General features: G+C 53.2%; 1 protein-coding gene across 1 annotated transcript in view; it reads right to left on the bottom strand.

The window, feature by feature from the left end:
• Positions 1 to 13,000, bottom strand: part of LOC144945676 (uncharacterized) — a 27,315-nt gene extending 14,315 nt beyond the window's left edge. The window contains exons 1-2 of the mRNA XM_078874243.1: positions 12,608 to 13,000; positions 383 to 503 (exon numbers count right to left, since the gene is read on the bottom strand). Of these exons, the coding sequence (XP_078730369.1) occupies positions 383 to 503; positions 12,608 to 13,000 (514 nt within the window). The remainder of the gene's footprint in view (positions 1 to 382; positions 504 to 12,607) is intronic.
• Between the last annotated feature and the right edge of the window lie 4,208 nt (positions 13,001 to 17,208).

Raw genomic sequence — 17,208 nt, 5'->3', positions numbered from 1 at the left:
GAGCACCCGGTGTGGTGTGTAAAAATCGCCAATGGGGAGACAAAGGCGGCCGGGCGTGGTTGCTGGCCACCCACCCCCTCGTGTGCCGTTCCGGCCTTCATAGGTGCTGATCGCTAACAGCACTTGCCCCAACAGTCTGCTAAGGCTATACGGGGGATCTTTGTTTTTGTCCGCCTGGTGCCGCGCAGAGACAGCTGCCACTGGGGGAAGGGGGGGTGCCCTGTCGGTTTGTGTTGCTATGCGATGCGAGCCCCAGGTGTAGGTGAGGCTCGATCAAAAACAAACCATCACCATCATCATCTGCTGCTGATGATGATCGTCATCATGGTGATCGTCGTCATGGTGATCGTCGTCATGGTGATCGTCGTCGAGTCGGACCGACCTTCGAAGATGCTGACGATGTGCGGGTGGTGGAGGGACGACATGATCTCGATCTCGCGACGGATCTGACCCATGTCCTTCTCGTTCTTGATCCTCTCTTTGCTGATGAACTTGATGGCAACCTGCAAACGATCCACAGCACCGCTCAGCACGTGGTAGGCCTGCGTCCAGCGACGCTCCGGTGTTATTGTGTCGTCAGGGAGAGGCCCTCCACCACCCGACTGGAGCCAAAACAAGCGTTTGACGGCGCACGCTGATTGTTGTCAGCGTCGCTTCAGCTCGACTTACCCATCCACTCACTAACTCACCCACCCACCCACTCACCAACTCACCCACCCACTCACCCACCCACTCACCAACTCACCCACCCACTCACTCATTCACCCACTCACTCACCAACTCACTCATCCACTCACTCACCAACTCACCCACTCACTTACCCACTCACCAACTCACCCACTCACTTACCCACTCACCAACTCACCCACCCACTCACTCATTCACCCACTCACTCACCCACCCACGATCCACTCACTCACCCACTCACCAACTCACCCACCCACTCAACAATTCACTCACCCACCCACCAACTCACTTATCCAGCCACCTACTAACCCACTCACTCATTCACCCACCCACTCATCCACTCACTCACCCACTCACCCACCCACTCACCAACTCACTCACCCATCCACCAACTCACTCACCCAGCCACCCACTAACCCACTCACTCATTCGCCCACTCACTCACCCACTCACTCACCAACTCACCCACTCACTTACCCACTCACCAACTAACCCACCCACTCACTAACTCACTCACCCATCCACTCAACAACTCACCCACCCACCCACTCATTCGCCCACTCACTCACCCACTCACTTACCCACTCAACAACTCACCCACCCACTCATTCGCCCACTCACTCACCCAGCCACCCACCCACCAAACTCACTCGCTGACCGCTCGTGAGTTGGAGAGCGACTCTCGCAGCCACACTCAGCGACCACACACATTGATTAGTACGGTTATTACGGCCGGTACAAATGTGACAGCAAATGTTCGACTGTATCTTCCACAGAAATCGGATTATTTACTCTTATAAGCTGTGAAGGAATAGAGCGAGAGAGAGAGAGACGGGGGTTGTTGTGGATGTGACCGCATCTCCAGACGCTGCACGGACAGCGAGCACGTGGATTGTAAACAGAGTGGTGGAGAGTGGTAGTGTAGCAGCAGTTAGTGCACTGCGCTACGAACCAGGCAACCCGAATTCGATTCCCGCTCACAGCAAACACCAGTGGTGATTATCTGAACCAGTCATGGGCCTCCACTGGGTCGACTCAGCCTCAAAAGGACAATGTATAAACATTGCTTCTAGGGAGACAAAGGGGGTCGGGTGTGGTGCTGGTCACCAACCCCCTCTTGTGCCATGCCGGCCTTAAAACAGCACTTGCCTCAAACATCTGTTAAGGCTAAACGGCGGATCTTTGTGTCTGTGTGTGTAGAGCAGTGACGCAATAGTTAACGCACTCATGTTCCATTCCCTCTCATCACCAATAACTGGGCCTCCCCTAGGTCGACTGGGCCTCAAATAAGTACCGTACTGTTTCGGGTGCGGTGTTTAAACATCGGCACTGCGTAGAAGATCCAATATGAATGATCCAATGTGAATGCTCTAATGTCAATGATGCAATGTCAATGATGCACTGATAATGATTCAATACGATTGATCCAGTAACAATAATCCAATATCAGCGATACAACGTGAATGATACAATGTGAAGAATCCATTGTCAATGATCCAACGCGAATCATGCGACATCAATGATCAAATTTGGATGACCCAACATGACGCGAGTCAATCAAAACTAGCAATTCAAAGTGTCCCGTAAATGGGGGCCCAATGGCTCAACATCCGCCGTTGTATCCTTATCAAGTGTACGGATTGCGAAAGCTCTGCAGCATTCATTCTCAGTGAAACTTCCCGGCTGAACGGGGCCTTGTTCGGCCGGGCTATTTTTAATCCCGGTTCTAATCTAGGAAACGTGTCGAGTTGCAAAATGCTTTTTTTTTGTACACAGCTCATGTTTTTTTTTTGTTAAACACAAACACTTCGCTTCATTCATAATGATGATGATTTTCTTTTTGATGGAGGGGGGCGGGGGGAGGGGCTTCAGAACGCCTTGTGAGAGTAAAGTTTCTGTGTCGTACGCACCCTCCTCCACCCGACACGGATAATTATAATTAAACACGGTGGTCACGTGATGAGCAAACACGGCCCCGTTTGTGAGTGCTCCAGCAGCACCCCGCTGGTGGTGTGTTCCTAGAGAGAACACCACCGGTGGTGTGTTCCTAGAGAGAACACCACCGGTGGTGTGTTCCTAGAGAGAACACACCACCGGTGGTGTGTTCCTAGAGAGAACACCACCGGTGGTGTGTTCCTAGAGAGAACACCACCGGTGGTGTGTTCCTAGAGAGAACACCACCGGTGGTTTGTTCCTAGAGAGAACACACCACCGGTGGTGTGTTCCTAGAGAGAACACCACCGGTGGTGTGTTCCTAGAGAGAACACCACCGGTGGTGTGTTCCTAGAGAGAACACCACCGGTGGTTTGTTCCTAGAGAGAACACACCACCGGTGGTGAGTTCCTAGAGAGAACACACCACCGGTGGTGTGTTCCTAGAGAGAACACACCACCGGTGGTGAGTTCCTAGAGAGAACACACCACCGGTGGTGAGTTCCTAGAGAGAACACACCACCGGTGGTGAGTTCCTAGAGAGAACACACCACCGGTGGTGTGTTCCTAGAGAGAACACACCACCGGTGGTGAGTTCCTAGAGAGAACACACCACCGGTGGTTTGTTCCTAGAGAGAACACACCACCGGTGGTGAGTTCCTAGAGAGAACACCACCACCGGTGGTTTGTTCCTAGAGAGAACACACCACCGGTGGTGTGTTCCTAGAGAGAACACACCACCGGTGGTTTGTTCCTAGAGAGAACACACCACCGGTGGTGAGTTCCTAGAGAGAACACACCACCGGTGGTGTGTTCCTAGAGAGAACACACCACCGGTGGTGTGTTCCTAGAGAGAACACACCACCGGTGGTTTGTTCCTAGAGAGAACACACCACCGGTGGTGAGTTCCTAGAGAGAACACCACCACCGGTGGTTTGTTCCTAGAGAGAACACACCACCGGTGGTGAGTTCCTAGAGAGAACACACCACCGGTGGTGTGTTCCTAGAGAGAACACACCACCGGTGGTGTGTTCCTAGAGAGAACACACCACCGGTGGTGAGTTCCTAGAGAGAACACACCACCGGTGGTTTGTTCCTAGAGAGAACACACCACCGGTGGTGAGTTCCTAGAGAGAACACACCACCGGTGGTGAGTTCCTAGAGAGAACACACCACCGGTGGTGTGTTCCTAGAGAGAACACCACCACCGGTGGTGTGTTCCTAGAGAGAACACACCACCGGTGGTGTGTTCCTAGAGAGAACACACCACCGCTGTGTTCCTAGAGAGAACACACCACCGGTGGTGAGTTCCTAGAGAGAACACACCACCGGTGGTGTGTTCCTAGAGAGAACACACCACCGGTGGTGTGTTCCTAGAGAGAACACACCACCGGTGGTGTGTTCCTAGAGAGAACACACCACCGGTGGTGTGTTCCTAGAGAGAACACCACGGGTGGTGTGTTCCTAGAGAGAACACCACGGGTGGTGTGTTCCTAGAGAGAACACCACGGGTGGTGTGTTCCTAGAGAGAACACCACGGGTGGTGTGTTCCTATAGGGCAGCACACTGTACACGATTAACCAATCGGGTCTGAACTTGGGCCTGAAATCGGTGTCATCGATGTGGCGATTGCCTGATGATGCTGCTGCCGGCTGCGACTACCAGAGAAACGTCCGGACCTATCGTTACACGGGTTCACATCCCTACAGGACACAGTAGTGGTGGAAATTCCACATTTCTACAGCGGGGACGAGTACGGATATTCACGGGACAACCGCGGTTGTTCAAATTATCCACAAAGCGATGCCCATTTTATCGACCCCCCCCCCCTCCCCCCCCGGAGGGAAGGGATGGATGATGGGCTGAGTCAACCATGCCACCACCACCACCACCACAACCACCATAAAACGACGATGATGGTTGTTGAGTCGACCTAGGGGAGGAGGCCCAGGGCCGCTTCAGACACAATCGTCACCGGTGGTGTTGGCCGTGAGCGGGACGCGAACTCGGCTCGCCGGGTTCGTAGCGCGGCGGTGCGCTTACCGCTACGCCGCCCGAACGCGCACCCGCACGCGGGTCGCGTTCACTCATCGGCGACCCTCAGCGACAGCGGATATTCTACGCGACGGGAGATGTCGTGCCGTGACGCTGGGGCATCTCTGTTTAGCGGCGCGCGGCGCGATCGCTCGCTCAGTCGGTCGGTCGGTCGGTGTGGCCCCGGCACGCGACGTGGGGGAGCCGTGCAGATGGATCCCCCGAGCGAGCCGGAGCGGTGGCAGCAGCAGGAGGCTGCCGGGGCGAGGCTCAACAGCAGTACATCCCGTGGGGCATACACGACCTCCATTCTGTGAGTGCCGTACCAGTGCAATAACACTTTATAATACTTCACAAGCGAAACTCACAACCCCTCTGGACATTCAATTCAGTGTCTCATCGGCAGCAGCAACTCATCTGGCTGTCGCCTGATGATGCTGGTGGTAATTACTGGCGAAGCGTTGTCAATGTTTGTGGATTTGCTCTCCAACACACAAGCGGTGTGGTGCTGAAGCAGTAGCGAATTGGCCACGTTCTGTTTAGGTGACAAACCTTTCTGATTGGCTGTGTCGGGTGGTGGCGGGCTTAACGACGCATTTATACATTGACGCAATCTCACCCCCAAAAACCGTCCGCAGTAAGGACATGGGGCTAGTGAGGAGGAGGAGAAGCAGAATGATTTGCCACGTGCCGAGAGCGAGAGAGAAGAGACGCGTCAAGAAGCATCATTGGCCCTTTAGATTCCTGTCGGGGCATTTTGACCCACCGTTTGTTAAGCTGACACGCATACAAACAAACACACATACAATGAAAAAGATCCCCCGTATAGCCTTCACGGACTGTTGGGGCAAGTGCTGTTAGCGAGTAGCACCTATGTAGGCCGGCACGGCACACGGGGGATGTGGGTGGCCAACACCACGCCCGACCGCCTTTGTCTCCCTAATGGCGATGTTCACACATAACACCAGGTACCTATTTGAGGCTGAGTCAACCTAGGGGAGGCCCAGGAGCCGGTTCAGATAATCGTCACCGGTGATGTTGGCCATGAGCGGGAATCGAACCTCTACACTACCGCTCCCCACAATCAACAAAGACAAAAATCCCCAATATAGCCTTAACAGACTGTAGGGGCAAGTGCTGTTAGCAGCACCTATGAAGGCCGGAACTGCACACGAGGGGTGAGTGGCCAGCACCACGCCCGACCGCCTTTGTCTCCCCAGTGGCGATGTTTACACACCGCACCAGGTACTCATTTGAGGCTGAGTCGACCTAGGGGAGGCCCGGGACCGGTTCAGATAATCGTCACTGGTGTTGGCCGTGAGCGGGAATCGAACCCTGGTCGCCGGGTTCATAGCGCAGCGTAGCGCTAACCGCTGCACCACCGCTCCCCACAATCACACACAGACACACACACGCGTACAAAGACAAAGATCCCCCGTGCAGCCTTCACGGACTGTTGGCGCAAGTGCTGTTAGCGAGTAGCACCTATGAAGCCCGGCCCCGGCACGCGAGGGGTGTGTGGCCAGCACCACGCCCGGCCGCCTTTGTCTCCCCTCCGAGTGCTCATGTTTACACACCGCACCAGGTGCTCATTCGAGGCTGATGTGATGTAAGGGGGAGGGGGCCCAGGACCGGGTCCAGAACTCCGCTGTCACCGGCGTTGGCGGTCGTGGCGCAGCGCGCTAACCGCTGCACCACCGCCACCACCACCACCACAGTCATCTTCACCACCACCACAGTCATCTTCACCACCACCACCACAGTCATCTTCACCACCACCACAGTCATCTTCACCACCACCACCACAGTCATCTTCACCACCACCACCACAGTCATCTTCACCACCACCACTGTCATCTTCACCACCACCACCGTCAGTGTGTGTTTGTGAGTGTGTGTTTGTGAGTGTGTATGTTTGTGAGTGTGTGTTTGTGAGTGTGTTTGTGAGTGTGTGTGTTTGTGAGTGTGTGTTTGTGAGTGAGTGTGGATGTGTTTGTGAGTGTGAGTGTTTGTGAGTGTGTGTGTTTGTGAGTGTGTAAGTGTGTGTGAGTGTGTGTGAGTGTGAGTGTTTGTGAGTGTGTGTGTTTGTGAGTGTGTAAGTGTGTGTGAGTGTGTGTGAGTGTGTGTGTGAGTGTGTTTGTGGGTGTGTGTGTTTGTAAGTGTGTAAGTGTGTGTGAGTGTGTGTGTTTGTGAGTGTGTGTGTTTGTGAGTGTGTGTGTTTGTGAGTGTTTGTGAGTGGCCTGGCACAAGCGTCGTGGTGGCGTCACCGCCACTTAGTGGCGAATAGCGGTTGTTGTTGTGTTTGTGAGTGTGAGTGAGTGTGGATGTGTTTGTGAGTTTGAGTGTTTGTGAGTGTGTGTGAGTGAGTGAGTGTATGTGAGTGTGTATGTGTTTGTGAGTGAGTGTATGTGAGTGTGTGTTTGTGAGTGTGTGTTTGTGAGTGTGTGTGTTTGTGAGTGTGTGTGTTTGTGTGTTTGTGAGTGTGTGTTTGTGAGTGTGTGTTTGTGAGTGTGTGTGTTTGTGAGTGTGTGTGTTTGTGAGTGTGTGTTTGTGAGTGTATGTGTTTGTGTGTTTGTGAGTGTGTGTGTTTGTGTGTTTGTGAGTGTGTTTGTGAGTGTGTGTGTTTGTGAGTGTGTGTGTTTGTGAGTGTGTGTTTGTGAGTGTGTGTTTGTGAGTGTGTGTGTTTGTGTTATTTTCTGTCCGTCTGCTCCAGCAGAGGTGTAGGGAATTCCAAAAAGACCTACATCCCTGCTTTATTGACCTGGTCAAGGCCTATGATACCATCAGTAGGACTGGGCTCTGGGTTGTTCTTCGTGCTTTCGGAGTCCCTGACCCTCTGCTCACGATCATTAAGGACCTTCATGATGGTGAGCGGGCCCGGGTAAAACTACGTGGCCGGGAGTCGGAGCCTTTCCCTGTACACCTTGGGGTGCGACAGGGATGTCCTCTGGCTCCCACATTATTTAACATCTATTTCGACTGCGTAGTTCGTGAAGCCTTCAATAGCTGTACCGGGGGAATTACCATTTGGTACAGATATAATGGGAGGCTGATCGACGCCCGGGTGCGATCAAGGGATGGCTCCCTATTGGTCAACCACGTTATGTATGCCGATGATTTGGTAATAGCTGCTCATTCAGAAGAGGAGTTGGAGACGCTGCTGCTGAGACTGGAGCGTGCCACTAAGAGGTGGGGCCTTACCATCAGCCCCACCAAAACTAAGCACCTGCCTGGGTATTTTGTACCATCGGGCACTCCACCCCCACAACTCCCAATCGGTGATGGGGCAGTTGTGGAGAGAGTGGAGAGTTTCCCATACCTGGGCAGTGTGCTTATGACCGGCTCCAGTTTATCAGCAGAGGTCTCACTCCGAATCAGTCGAGCGGCAATATCTTTTCATCGGTTGCGTAACGCTGTGTGGAAGCTACCTGGTCTGTCGCTCCGCACGAAGCTTCAGGTCTTCTCGGCCACGGTCATTCCCTCCCTTCTCTACGCTTGCGAAACGTGGACCCCCCTAGTGGAGCATCTTCGCCGGTTGGAAACATTTAGGCTGGCCTGCCTACGATCCATCCTGGGTTTAACCAGGCTGGATTGTGTGAGGAGCTCACAAGTCCTTGAAAGATCTGGGCAAAGTCCCATCAGTGAGCTCCTCCGGCAGGCAAGGCTGCGTTGGCTGGGTCATGTAGCCCGCATGCCCAGCCACCGCATGCCTAAACAGCTTTTGTTCGGCCGGATCGAGGGGGCTAAACGGGCGCGGCACGGGCTAGAGAAGAGATGGAGTGATGTGGTACAGGAGGACGTGGAGCTGAGTGGACTTGCCGATGACTGGTACCAGCGGTGTCAAGATCGGCCTCAGTGGAGGAGGCTCGTGAAGGACGCTACTGGGCAGTTGGAGGCAGTCGCCCTCCAACAACAACGGAGGGCGGAGGAGCGACGCTCACAACAACGAGCGGAGCGCCGGGTGGCTAAAGCACAGCAAGTTGGCACAGTAGGGGGCACAGGTGGTGCATCAGCCAGTCATCTCGGTCATCTCGGTCAGTCGACCCGTGGCACCTGGGTCTGCCCCGTGACCTCCTGCCAGCGGGCGTTCGACACTTCACGTGGCCTCAGGGTGCACATGGCCTGGCACAAGCGTCGTGGTGACGTCACCGCCACTTAGTGGCGAATGGCGGTTGTTGTTGTTGTTGTTGTGTTTGTGAGTGTGTGTGAGTGAGTGAGTGAGTGTGTGAGTGTGTGTGAGTGTGTATGTGTTTGTGAGTGTGTGTGTTTGTGAGTGTGTGTGTTTGTGAGTGTGTGTTTGTGAGTGTATGTTTGTGAGTGTGTGTGTTTGTGTCGTTGTGAGTGTGTGAGTGTGTGTTTGTGTGTTTGTGCGTTTGTGAGTGCGTGTGTATGTGTCGTTGTGAGTGTGTGTGTTTGTGAGTGTGTGGGTTTGTGTCGTTGTGAGTGTGTAAGTGTGTGTTTGTGTGTGTGAGTGTGTTTGTGCGTTTGTGAGTGTGTATGTGTCGTTGTGAGTGTGTGTGTTTGTGAGTGTGTGTTTTGTAAGTGTGTGTGTGTGTTTGTGAGTGTGTGTGTTTGTGAGTGTATAAGTGTGTGTTTGTGTGTGAGTGTGTGTGTTTGTGAGTGCGTGTGTGTTTGTGAGTGAGTGTGTTTGTGAGTGTGAGTGTTTGTGAGTGTTTGTGAGTGTTTGTGAGTGTGTGTGTTGTTAAGTGTGTGTTTGTGAGTGTGTGTGAGTGTGTGTGTTTATGAGAGTGTGTGTTTGTGAGTGTGTGTTTGTAAGTGTGTGGCTATGAGTGTGTAAGTGTGTGTTTGTGTGTTTGTGAGTGTGTGCGTTTGTGAGTGTGTGTCGTTGTGAATGTGTGTTTGTGTGTGTTTGTGAGTGTGTGTGTTTGTAAGTGTGTGTGTTTGTGAGTGTGTGTTTGTGTGTGTTTGTAAGTGTGTGTGTGTTTGTGAGTGTGTGTTTGTGTGTGTTTGTGAGTGTGTGTGTTTGTAAGTGTGTGTGTTTGTGAGTGTGTGTTTGTGTGTGTTTGTAAGTGTGTGTGTGTTTGTGAGTGTGTTTGTGTGTGTTTGTAAGTGTGTGTGTGTTTGTAAGTGTGTGTGTGTTTGTGAGTGTGTGTTTGTGTGTGTGCATGGGGGAGCGATAGCACAACGGTTAGCACGCTGCATTGGGGAGACAAAGGCGGCCGGGCGTGGTTTTCGGCCACACCACCTCCTCGTGTGCCGTTCCGGCCTTCACAGCCTCTACCTCGAGAACGGCACTTGCCTCAACAGTCTGCCAAGGCTATACGGGAGGGGGTGGGATCTTTGTCTTTGCCTTTTGTAATGTGCCCAGAAACAAACACAGACGCAATTAGGGCGATCCGATCTCAGTAGGAACACACAGCGCACCGCACGTATCGCATGGAGGGACCCCTCTGAGTAAGTTTGTCCCAAGCAAAGTGGATCCTCACAGGCCGCCGACAACATTCTCGATGTTCTTGGTTCTTTCGGTAAAGTCACGTCGAAGGGAATTTTACGATGTTTTATATTTGTATTGTTTTATTATTTCCCTTCTACGTGACTTTACCGAAAGCACCAAGAAGATGAATCCCTGCGGTCACGAAAGCTTTAAATCGAAACATTCACGATGTCTCTCTCCCGACAACCGACAAACACTTTCAGTGACTCCACAATACATGTTTTTGGGTTAAATCGCATAAATATAAAAATGCGAGAATAGGTTTTCCCCTTTTTTCTGGCAACAAAACAGCTGTGTTAAGATGTTAAAACCCCAAACTGAAACCTTTTACAAGGAATCACGTCTGCATTAACCACAATACTTGTGATCAGAATGCAAACAAAAAACACGCTCTGATAGTATGATGCGTTGTCTTTGAAACTGATTGGTCCACACCAGAGACAGCTTTCTTTAGAGCCTCGTCTCAAACGTCGTACTCTGATTGTAAATGTCGTGGCTTGGCCCTTCAACACAGCGGTGTTGCTGTACTAGTACACTACACTATACACTACACTACACACTATACTATGCACTACACTATACACTACACTATACACTACTATACCACTACACTACTATACACTACACTATGCACTACTATACCACTACACTACTATACACTACTATACACTACACTATACACTACTAGTACACTACACTATACACTACTATACACTACACTATACACTACACTACTATACACTACTATACACTACACTATACACTACTATACACTACACTATACACTACTATACCACTACACTACTATACACTACACTATACACTACTATACCACTACACTACTATACACTACTATACACTACACTATACACTACTAGTACACTACACTATACACTACTATACACTACACTATACACTACACTACTATACACTACACTATACACTACTATACCACTACACTACTATACACTACACTATACACTACTATACCACTACTATACTATTACACTAATATACACTACACTACTATACACTACACTATACACTACTATACCACTACACTAATATACACTACACTACTATACACTACACTATACACTACTATACCACTACACTACTATACACTACACTATACACTACTATACCATTACACTAATATACACTACACTACTATACACTACACTATACACTACTATACCATTACACTAATATACACTACACTACTATACACTACACTATACACTACTATACCACTACACTAATATACACTACACTACTATACACTACACTATACACTACTATACTATTATGCTAATATACACTACACTGCTATACACTACACTATACACTACTTATACCACTACACTACTATACACTACACTATACACTACTATACCATTACACTAATATACACTACACTATACACTACTATACCACTACACTGCACTATGCATTAGTGCTGTACTAGTGACGAATTGGCCACGTTCTGTTGACGTGACAACCCTCACGAGTTGGCTGTGTCGGGTGGTGGCGGGTTTGACGACACGTTTGTTTATATTTACGCGTTCTAACCCAAAAAAACACCTCTATCATGGATGACATTGGTCGCGAAAGCCTCCTCCTCCTCGGTGTTAAACTCTCAATGACTTCTTGAGCTTCCCTATGACTTGTCGCACTTTCATCCCACCAGCCCGTGAAGGCTGACACGGTGGGGGGGGGGAGTGGGGGGCAAAGTCACGTTCATTTTATTGACCCCCCAGAGAGGAGGGTTGATGATGGGCTGAGCCAACACCACCACCGCCACAAAAACGACGACGCTTAGAACTCCATCGCTGCGATGGAGTTCGCATTTAAGAAAGCCGCCTCGAGATTGTTTGGATGAGTGCGCTGCTTTGAATGTCCACGTGACGAGCCGCCTCGCTGAGCTGTCATCTGTGAGGAAGCGAATATCTGGGGAGACAAAGGCGGCCCGGACGTGGTGCTGGCCACCCGCCCACCCCTCGTGTGCCGTGCCGGCCCCTAGCTGCTGCTCGAGTCGCCCTTGCAAAGAGAGCTCAGCTCGGCTCAAGGGGTTTCACTCGGCACAAAGATAAAGATCCCCCGTATTGCCTTAACAGACTGTAGGGGCAAGTGCTGTTAGCGAGCACCTATGAAGGCCGGAACGGTACACGAGGGGGTGGGTGGCCAAGCACCACGCCCGACCGCCTTTGTCTCCCCAGTGGCGATGTTTACACACCGCACCAGGTACTCATTTAAGGCTGAGTCGACCTAGGGGAGGCCCAGGACCGGTTCAGATAATCGTCACTGGTGTTAAGCCGTGAGCGGGAATCGAACCCGGGTCGCCAGGTTCATAGCGCAGCGCGCTAACCGCTACACCACCGCTCCCCTCACTCGGCACACACACTCCTGAACACACGCAGACAGCACTTGCCCCCAAAAGGTCTGCTCGAGGCTATACGGGTGGCCTTTGCCTGTGCCCGTGCCCGTGCGCGTCGCTCACCTTGCGTCCCGTCGCCCTCTCCACCGCCCTCTTCACCTTGCCGTAGGTCCCCCTGCCCAGCGTCTCCTCGAGCTCGTAGCGGTGCTTCAGGTTGTGCTTGTGACGGTGTCTCTTCACGCCTTGCCTCCTGCTGCTGCTGCCCGCCTCCAGCACCTCGGTCGATCCACCACCACCAACACCACCACCGGCACCACCACCACCACCACCACCGGCACCACCACCAGCAGCCGCTGCTACTGCCCCAGTTCCCACCGTCATCTTCTCCCCCGGCCGGACATCTCTGCCGCCGGCTCTGAGCTCCTCGGGCGGGTGGCCGTGGGCTCTGTGCTGAGCCGCTGGGCAGAATGCGCCCGGCAGGGACCAGCGGACGCCCTGACGGACCGTGCTGAGCATGGCTCCGGGGGTCCTCCACGTGTCCCGGGGTGCAGCAGCAGCAGCAGCTACAGCGGCAGCAGCTACAGCGGCAGCAGCTACAGCGGCAGCAGCAGCAGCGGCAGCAGCAACGCGTGGGGACGTCGCTCGCTTCTCTCTCTCTAGCGCTCAGCTCAGATCAGCTCGTCCGGGACACCCACTTTCAATTCGACTTTCCTCCGTCTCAAGCCGCCACGAATGGCTTGGAGCCTCGGCTCACACCCAGCTCGACTCGCCTCTAGAGGCACAGGGCACCCCCCCCCCCCGGAGTCAGCCCTCGCGACACTGCACGTGAACACGCTGCACGTGAACAACGATGCACGTGCCCCCCCCCTCCACGCGTGTGTGCCCGGTGCTGTTCACGCGAGACAGCAGCGCGTGTGCGGATGTTGTTGACGCAACACCCCTCCCCCCTCTACCCCCCCACCCCCCCCCACCGTGTAGCCTTAGCAGACTGTTGAGGCAAGTGCTGTTAGCGAGGTGGTGGTGGTGGTGGGTGGCCAGCACCACGAGCCCCGGGCCGCCTTCGTCTCCCCGGCGGCGATGTTCACTTCACAGCCTCGAGTCGTCCTTGCCACGCGCCTCGCACCGATTGTGATGCACGCGGGGCTCCGTACGGCGACACAGAAACTCTTCCCCCCACCCTTCTACCCCCTTCTCCCCCCCACTCTCCCCCCACCCTTCTCCCCCCCACTCTTACCGCCCTTCTCCCCCCACCCTTCTCCCTCCCACCTTTCTCCCCCCCCACTCTCCCACCCTTTCCCCCCCCACCTTTCTCCCCCCCCACCCTTCTACCCCCCCACCTTTCTCCCCCCACCCTTCCCCCCCACCCTTCTCCCCCCCCCACTCTTCTCCCTCCCACTCTTACCCCCCCCCACCCTTCTCCCCTCCCCACTCTTCTCCCACCCACTCTTCCCTCCACCCTTCTCCCCCCCCCCACTCTTCTCCCTCCCACCCTTCTACCCCCCACCCTTCTCCCCTCCCCACTCTTCTCCCACCCACTCTTCCCTCCACCCTTCTCCCCCCCCCACTCTTCTCCCTCCCACCCTTCTACCCCCCACCCTTCTCCCCTCCCCACTCTTCTCCCACCCACTCTTCCCTCCACCCTTCTCCCCCCCCACTCTCCCCCGTCGTTCTCTTAACCCCGCCCGCGTCACCTCTCGCTGCCTGCTGCGAGGGGAGCGTTCTCCGACATTCGAGTGGTGGCGGTTGGGTTGGGTTGGGCTTTCGGGGCGTTTAGTGGGATTGGTTTTTGTAAACCTCTCGCAGGAAAACGTGGCGGGGCGTGTGTGTGTATGTGTGTGTGCGTGTGTGCGTGTGTGTGTGTGTGCGCGCGTGTGTGTGTGCGTGTGTGTGCGCGCGTGTGTGTGTGCGTGCGTGTGTGTGTGCGTGCGTGTGTGCGCGCGTGTGTGTGTGCGTGTGTGCGTGTGTGTGTGTGTGCGCGCGTGTGTGTGTGCGTGTGTGTGCGCGCGTGTGTGTGTGCGTGTGTGTGCGCGCGTGTGTGTGTGCGTGCGTGTGTGTGTGCGTGCGTGTGTGCGCGCGTGTGTGTGTGCGTGTGTGCGTGTGTGTGTGCGTGTGCATGTGTGTGTGCGTGTGTGTGTGTGCGTGTGTGTGTGTGTGCGTGTGTGTGTGTGCGTGTGTGTGCGTGCGTGTGTGTGTGCGTGTGTGTGTGCGTGTGTGTGCGCGCGTGTTGTTCGTCTGTCTGGTATGTAGTGGCGAGCGGTGGCGCAGAGGTTAGCGCATCGCGCGGCTACAATCACGCGGCGAACCCGCGTTCGATTCCCGCTCACGGCCAACACCGGTGGCGATTGTCTGAGCCGGTCCTGGGCCTCCCCTAGGTCGACTCAGCCTCAAATGAGTGCCTGGTGCGGTGTGTAGTAAACATCGCCACTGGGGAGACAAAGGCGGCCGGGCGTGGTGCTGGCCACCCACCCCCTCGTGTGCCGTGTCGGCCTTCATAGGTGCTCGCTAACAGCACTTGCCCCAACAGTCTGTTAAGGCTATACGGGGGATCTTTGTGTTTGTGTCTGTGAACTCGACGTGACTTCTGGGATAGAGCACTCGATTGAATGAAGTGAAAAATAAGTAAGTCTCGATTTAACACTTTCGTAAGTCTCGATTTAACACTTTCGTGACTGCAGGAATTCATATTCTTTGGTTCTTTCGGTAAAGTCACGTAGATAGAAAATAATAAAATAAAAATAATCAAAATAATAAAATAACATTTGTATTTTGGTTTTCATGAAATTTGAAAAAAGATGTTATTTTTTAAAAATTACTTTCTATCTACGTGACTTTACCGAAAGAACCAAAGAATGTAATAAGTAAGTCCGCTGTTGGACTGCACTTCCATGGCGCCGCCTTCAACCAAGCCCGGCGTTGACCCGTGTGGTGAAGTATGGTCAAACAACCCTCAACCACGACCCGCACGGCGTGGAGAGGAGCCATTCATCCAGCAGTGGTTTGGCAAATGGCTGTGGCGAGATGTTAACTACCTCGCCTGGTCTGCTAGAGGTCCAGGGTGGCCCGGTTACTTCTGAAAAATAAACGAATCGCTCAGATGGACTTTGCCTGGTAAGATTGAAAAAAAAAGAGTTTAGTTTAATTTATATTTTTTAAAGTGATTTGTTTAACGTTTCTATACTTTGCACTCCGATCGTGTTGTGTGTATTGTCTGTTGTTGTGACGTTCTGACCACGTGCCCCTCCTGGACATCTGTGGAAAAAAAAGCTTCATAGGTCATCGGATTTCTCCGGTATAAATGCATTTTCTGAGTCTGTCTCCAGTTCCAGCTGCAGGAGGGTACGAGTGTGACCCTCCCCGGGGTTTCCCCGCTGTTCCTGGTGTCTGCGACACAGCACATTCACACGCGGTGTTCATTCAGTTGGCCCAATGTAGGACCGCAGAGCTTGGGAAATTGTTGGTGGGCGCCGGTTCTGGCTGCCTTCCCGCTTGTCTGGGATTCAGCGCGCCTCTTACGTGATGTTCTCTCTCCCTCTCCAAATCATTCCTTTGAATCATTCGCTCTCGCCCTCTGAATCATTCCCTCTTTGAATCATTCTTTCTCGCTCTCTGATTCATTCCCTCTCTTTCCGAATCATTCCCTTTCCCTCTGAATCATTCCCTCTCTCACTGACTCATTCCCTCTCTCACTGACTCATTCCCTCTCTCACTGACTCATTCTCCCTCTGAATATATTCCCTCTCTCTCTGACTCATTCTCTCGCTCACTGACTCATTCTCTCTCTCACTGACTCATTCTCTCGCTCTGAATCATTCCCTCTCTCTCCGAATCATTCTCTCTCTCACTGACTCATTCTCTCACTGACTCGTTCCCTCACTGACTCATTCTCTCTCCCTCTCTCTAAGAGTGAACGAGAACTGCAGTGCGTTACAGACTCTCTCGAGATCAGCTCAAGCCTGCCGTGCATCACGTGACCTCTGTGGGCCCACCCCCTACTCTGAACCCCTCCCCTCTCCCCGCCCACTGTGAAAACAGACTCCGCTCCTCCCACTCCGTACAACAGCAGCAGCGTCGAGGCATTGCTGCTGCTGCTGCTGCCTCCTGCCTCTCCTCGTCTCCCCAAACCTCTCCGCTCCTTCTCCTCTCACTCCCCCTCCGTTCTCCTCTCTCTCTCTCTCTTTGTTTTTACGATCAGAGGAAACAAGAAGATGCTCGGTGTGGTCGGCACTTTGCTTCGTTCATCATTTAGTTTTTTTTAATACTTTGCTTTATGTAAACCCCCCCCCCCTCTTTTGTAAATGAAATATATTTGACAAAATATTTCACGCTCTGCTCTCCTTCTCCCCCTCTCTCTCTACCCCCCCCCTCTCTCTACCCCCTCTCTCTCTACCCCCTCTCTCTACCCCCTCTCTCTCTACCCCCTCTCTCTACCCCCTCTCTCTCTACCCCCTCTCTCTACCCCCCCTCTCTCTCTACCCCCCCCCTCTCTCTCTACCCCCCCCCCCCCTCTCTACCCCCTCTCTCTACCCCCCTCTCTCTCTACCCCCTCTCTCTCTACCCCCTCTCTCTCTCTCTCTACCCCCTCTCTCCCTACTCCATGTCTATGTTCCCCCGATGTTTTCTATGTCTCTCTCTTCCCTCTCCCCGTCCCTCCCTTTTTGCCCCCTTCCCTGCGCTGGTGCCAGCGGTAGTTTGCGAGCTCCATGAAATAACGGCGCGATCCACCG

Source organism: Lampetra fluviatilis, chromosome 38 (genome assembly GCF_964198595.1).
Source record: "Lampetra fluviatilis chromosome 38, kcLamFluv1.1, whole genome shotgun sequence".
Taxonomy (NCBI): domain Eukaryota; kingdom Metazoa; phylum Chordata; class Hyperoartia; order Petromyzontiformes; family Petromyzontidae; genus Lampetra; species Lampetra fluviatilis.
Note: the sequence above shows the minus strand (reverse complement) of the source record. Positions and strands in the feature narration are given on the sequence as shown.